General features: G+C 49.9%; 1 protein-coding gene across 2 annotated transcripts; it reads left to right on the forward strand.

Annotated features, from left to right (window-relative positions):
- The first annotated feature begins 91 nt into the window (after positions 1–91).
- Positions 92–5,744, forward strand: NDUFB11 (NADH:ubiquinone oxidoreductase subunit B11). Of its 2 annotated transcripts, none has more exons than XM_075834922.1 (3): positions 92–327; positions 3,099–3,229; positions 5,565–5,744. In XM_075834922.1, exons 1-3 carry the CDS (start codon positions 142–144, stop codon positions 5,689–5,691), a joined length of 444 nt encoding a protein of 147 aa, XP_075691037.1. In that variant the 5' UTR covers positions 92–141; the 3' UTR covers positions 5,692–5,744. The 2 variants fall into 2 exon arrangements, with proteins under 2 accessions (XP_075691037.1, XP_075691036.1); XM_075834921.1 differs by lacking the exon at positions 92–327 and adding an exon at positions 418–639.
- Positions 5,745–6,169: the final 425 nt, after the last annotated feature.

Consider the following 6,169-nt stretch of genomic DNA (forward strand, 5'->3'; position numbering starts at 1 on the left):
GCGTGTACTGCGTGAAATAGACAAAACTTTTGATTGGTTATTTTTTTGCCAACGGTTGTTTCCAGGAGGCTGATTGGTGGAATGTGACAGGGTCCCGCCTCTTCCGGTGTTTCCTGTGCGTTCTCGCGGGGCAGAGCAAACATGGCGATGCCCTTGTGTCTGCGGACGCTGAGGCTGTCCGGGGCTACGAGACTGCTTAGGACAGCCCCGGTCTACAGACTTCATACGGCTCCTCGGCCTGAGGCTTCAAACACGGCTACTGTTAGTCATAGCCCCACATCTGACTACGGGCTGGACGACCATGATGAGGTCAATGTGTATGATAAGGTAATGTTACCCGTGTTCCTGTGGAGGTGGCGCCCCCTAGTTGTAATTTCTGCTGTTCTATATACTGTAGACGTAAAAGAGAGTGACGCCGGGAAGGAGGAGCGAATGTCCATAGCAACCAATCAGAATCCAGCTTTTATTTTTCAAACCTGCACTGGAAAATTGAAGGTGAAATCTGATTGGTTGCTATGGGCAACTTCTCCAATTTGTCTGTGCCAGGTGTTATACATAAGATCCTGCGGGGGAGACTGGCACACTGCTACCGGGTGTGGCGCAGCCCCCTTTTTGAGGTGCCACAATAAAGCATACCAGGTAGGTAAGCGACATTGATCTCGCAGATGACTGGCTGAGAGGGATCATGTGATGTCATTCATGTCACTTTTTTAAGGATGTTTTCTGGGTCTGGCACCCCCACGATCAGCTGATAGAAGAGACTCTGGCCTCTTTATTGTTTACCAGGCACAGTGCCGTACACTTGGTTGTGGCTGTGCCTGGTACTGCAGATCTCTGCAGCTCAGTTCCATTCAAGTGAATGAGACTGAGCTGTAGTACCAGGCACCGCCACAACCAAATGTACAGCGCTGTGCCTGGTAAACAATAAAGAGAAGGGACTGCCGGCTATCACCTGTCAATGTAGAGCAATGTTCTCATGTGTATCAACTTACCTGGTGCTGTATTTCACGGCACGCCGCTCCGTTCCAGGCCGCCGTTGGGTCACGTGATCTTTATTTGGACTCTGACTACAGCATCTACTGTAGAAACCGGAGGTCCGTTTCTCAATTCAAGTCTGGGACTCACTTCGAGGTTCTCATAGACTTGTATTGAGTGATTTCCGGTCCCTAGAGTAGACGCTGTAGGACTCAGCGAGTCAAAGTAAAGATCACGTGACGGCGGCCTGGAACGAATCGGCGACACAAGAAATACAGCATTAGGTAAACACATACATGTGACTACACTACATTTGTACATGAGGGGGCAGTGGTGTACCTACCTTAGGGACTGACCTTACCTGGGTGCTCTCTGTATAAATACATAGCATTGAGATCCCCCTAAAACAAAGAAAGTTTGCAAGTAGTCTTGATTAAAAAATCTACCGTTTTGTGTACACAGCTCTTATGCGTCTCCATGGTTACAGACCTGTTTTGTCTGAACCTACATGTTACTCTCCTGCTGCTTCTACTGGCCGTAGGTTATCAAGAAGAGAGGGCAGAGGATTAACACAACTAGATGATCAGGCTACACAGGATTTATTTATAGTCTGTAACCATGGAAACACACAGGTCTGCATAGGAGCTGAATACACAAAACGGCAGAAGATTAAAGTTGCTGGATTTTTTCTTTTATTCATTTTAGATGAACTGGATCAATAGAAGATGTTGGCAAAAGTGCTCATACCCTTTAATAAAAACTAAATACGGATCTGTGTTCTGGACACGCCGTGTTGACCGTACTCGTCACCTTAAAAATGTGAAAACCTTTTCCTAATGTCTTACTCCTAGACTGAGATATATTGGCTGGAAGTTACAGGCCCAAAGCCTGAGGCTGCACTACTGAGAATTTCTGAAACCAGCATGTCATCCGATACCTGTCAGCCGCAGTGTTGTCATGGAGACCTGGTGTGGACCCGAATCACCAAATACATCAATCTCTACATCCTCCCTGGCCCGTGTGGGGGCAGTGATATGTGGAGATGGGGGGGGGGGGGGGGGATTGATGAATTTGCTTTCTCTGTGAGGTTTCTAGGGGCATTGGTTTTTGTTTTTGGGTATTTTTCCTTATTTTTAAACCTGATCATCGTGAGTCGCCCCGACTACCAGCAGCAGCTATGGGCAAAAACGATTGGCTGCTGTTGTCACGGGGCATCGGTGTCTGAATCTAAAAACTGGCGAGCCTGTACGGTGACGTCGTGGTGACTTTAATCTCAGACTTTACCATGGACCTGCCAAGGCCCCCAGCGCAGTCCTGTGATTGTGCCTGGTAATGGTGGCCTTAAACATGATTGTCCCTATGTACTGATGGCACTCATGTACCCAGCGACTGGCACCTTCAGAGACGGAACTGGCATCACCGCGTTCATAACCATCCGAATTATTACAATATAACGTTATTTATCCTGCGCGGTGAACGGCGTTAAAAAAAATTCTATAAGACAGCGCAATTATGCCCAAACCTTGTACAGGGTACGACGTTCTAACATAAACCCCGTTCCTGATTTTAGCCGGTTAATGTGTACTACCCCTTTAAATAGTGTGATGGGTGCTGTTCCCACTTCCAGCAGCAGAGGGCAGTGTGTGTCCATTGATCCTGTGTCAGTCATGGAGCGATTGATGTGGATAGATCATTCTTCTGCCAGCTCTTCTTACACTACCCCCCCCCCCCTTTTTTCTTTTCTACTTCTTGGTTTCTTGTCTTTTTAGCGGCGCCCCCTTTAAGTCTCTCACGCCATTCTCTGCAGCGAGCCTCTATTGTGCGCTGCCTCCTCATTAGCGGCTCTCCCTTTGTTCGGGGGCTGCACAGGCTCCGCTCACCCCTGCGCTCGGCGCCAATCTGATGAGAACATATAATAGCACCTGGCGCTTTCATGTCTCCTGTTTATCTGTCTGGAGATGGAGGCTGGCACGGCTGCCCCTAAGAGCTTACGCTCTAAGTGGCGCAATGTAAAAGATTCCACTACACTGAATACAATGACTCCTCTTTTAACCCTTTCTATCTAACCCCTATTACCACCTGTCTGTCATGTTGCCCCCAATGTTTTCTATCTTCTTTCCCAGAACCCCGACTGGCATGGATTCAGCGACGACCCGGTACAGGATCTCCGGAACATGCGGGTGGTCTTCTTCTTCGGCGTTTCAGTGTGTCTTGTGCTGGGAACCATATTTATCTACTATTCTCCAGAGAGGGGGTAAGTGCCCTATTCCTTATCTGCTCGTCTCTTTTTATAACCTCGCCCCCCCCCCCCCTCCGCACTCTAAATACAATAAGTCGCCGGTGCGGCCGCCATTATTCCCTGCGCGTTCATAGTCCCATCACTTAGTCGTCTCTGAGGGGTGAACATATTGCAGTTATAAGTCTTCTCCTGACAGATAAAGCTCTATCTCGGCCACCACTGGAGTGACAGAGACAGAGCCCCCCCCCCCCTTCTTCGGCCCCAGTTGGGGGGGTTGGGTAGATTCGAAACAAACCCCCGTGGACCCGTGGCTGAGGAGTGACTATATATAGCGACTAATTGCTTGTTCAGGAGACTGATAACTGGGACAAGGGACAGATGTGGGGGTCACATGTCCGCCCGTCACCCCACTCCTGGTACAGATGTACGCGGGCTCGTCAGGTCCATGGAGTGATTAGTGTGATGGCTCAGGTGAGGGCGGCCGCTCGCCCGCCGTATGGCCGGTCCACACTTCCTGAGGGAGAGTTCTAATGAGCGCAAATCAATTATTTATCTTCATGCTGAGCTGAAGGAAAACAGCAGCGCGCCTCACCCCAGCAACACACGCCAACCTCGCGCCACAGAGGCACCGGCCCGTAATAACCGCGCTTCCTGCGTGACCCCTCCACACACTTGGGGTTCACCTGCCACCTTGGAGAGATTGAATGTTGTGTGGCGCTCTGCCTGCTTACACGTGTGCTCGCCAAATGTAAAGACGTGCAGAGTGGACATGTCTGCAGCAGGACCCTTCCCTTACGTCTTACTATGGATAGGACATGTCTATGGTGCCCGCTGTCAGGGGGGCTATCAGGCAGGCACCATAGATATGAGATCGCCAGCATATTACACCAACCGGAATCTCCTGTCTGCCCCATAGACTCCTGAGCCATGAACCATGGGCACTGTGAGCCGGAGCTGCCTGATATTAGAGAGATGCATAGTTGGGGGTGGGATATATAAGGTGTCAGGTGGGGGGGGGGGCTGTTTTCTATCTCTCTGTGGGAGTTGTGACATGTTGTGGCTGCAGCTTACATAGGAGGTGAGGAAGGTGTTAATACGAGTGTCACATCTGCCAGAAATAGGCTCTGCTACATCAATCTGAGAATGCAGCGACATGTCTGTACGTGAGGCTCCTGCCCTTTGACGTTATATGGGGGGGGGGGGGACAGGAGACCCCACCCCGACAACTCTGTTTTTACACTCCCACCCCCACTAACCTCTCTCTCTACGCCTCTCTCTCTCTCTCTACACCTCTCTCTCTCTCTCTACACCTCTCTCTCTCTACACCACTCTCTCTCTACACCACTCTCTCTCTACACCACTCTCTCTCTACACCACTCTCTCTCTACACCACTCTCTCTCTACACCACTCTCTCTCTACACCACTCTCTCTCTACACCACTCTCTCTCTACACCACTCACTCTCTCTCTCTCTCTCTCTCTCTCTCTCTCTACACCACACTCTCTCTCTCTCTACACCACTCTCTCTCTCTACACCACTCTCTCTCTACACCACTCTCTCTCTCTCTCTACACCACTCTCTCTCTCTCTCTACACCACTCTCTCTCTCTACACCACTCTCTCTCTCTCTCTACACCACTCTCTCTCTCTCTCTCTCTACACCACTCTCTCTCTCTCTCTCTCTCTCTCTCTCTCTACACCACTCTCTCTCTCTCTCTCTCTCTCTACACCACTCTCTCTCTCTCTCTACACCACTCTCTCTCTCTCTCTACACCACTCTCTCTCTCTCTCTACACCACTCTCTCTCTCTCTCTCTCTCTCTCTCTCTACACCACTCTCCCTCTCTTTCTCTCTACACCTTTCTCTCTCTCTCTCTCTACACCCTCTACACCTCTCTCTCTCTCTCTACACCTCTCTCTACACCGCTTTCTCTCTCTCTCTACACCGCTTTCTCTCTCTCTCTCTACACCTTTCTCCCTCTCTTTCTCTCTACACCTCTCTCTCTCTTTCTCTCTACACCTCTCTCTCTCTTTCTCTCTACACCTCTCTCTCTACACCACTCTCTCTCTCTCTCTACACCACTCTCTCTCTCTCTACACCACTCTCTCTCTTTCTCTCTACACCTCTTTCTGTCTACACCACTCTCTCTCTCTCTCTCTCTCTACACCACTCTCTCTCTCTACACCTCTCTCTCTCTTTCTCTCTACACCTCTCTCTCTCTCTACACCTCTCTCTCTCTCTACACCTCTCTCTCTCTCTCTACCCTCGTTGCACCCCCACCCTGTCTTTCGCACTCTTTTGTATTGGATTCTCTGATGTACCCGCTGCTCTCTCCGCTGTCTTCCTGCAGGATGAGGGACTGGGCTCAGAGAGAAGCAGAGCGGCAGATAAAGCGGAGACAGGCGCTGGGACTTCCTCTTATTGAGATGAACTACTACGACCCGGAGACCCTGGTGCTGCCCCCTGAAGACAAGTAGTGACCCCCTCTCCCACTTTCTCTGCTCTACTTCAATAAAGTTTGTTATCTGTATGTTCTGCTGTGTTCTGATTTTTTTTATTTCTTTTTTTTACAAATAATGACAATCAATATGGCCGCCATCACAGGGCCTGTCATCCAGCTTTCCTTAGATTCTGAGAGGCAAATCTTAGGTAGTGAATTTCTTACTCTTTATTTTTGCACATTTCTGAAGTCCTAAAAGATCTTTTGTTTGCGGCCGGATTTCACCTAATTACCTGCAGAGATGGCGTGGACCAATGGGGGAGGGGCGGGCGCCGTGTCCATTATCCACAGCTTGATACTCGCCGGAGCTTTAGATGACACGGATTAATCTCGTCCCATAAATCTCTGTGACGCCTCTGGAGCTTATGGAAGGTAACGGTGTCGTGAACGCGCGTGGTAATCTGCAGGGGGCTTAAAACACGCGGTCACCGCTGCACACCAGGGAGGCGGCCATA

Source organism: Rhinoderma darwinii, chromosome 8 (genome assembly GCF_050947455.1).
Source record: "Rhinoderma darwinii isolate aRhiDar2 chromosome 8, aRhiDar2.hap1, whole genome shotgun sequence".
NCBI classification, from domain to species: Eukaryota; Metazoa; Chordata; class Amphibia; order Anura; family Rhinodermatidae; genus Rhinoderma; species Rhinoderma darwinii.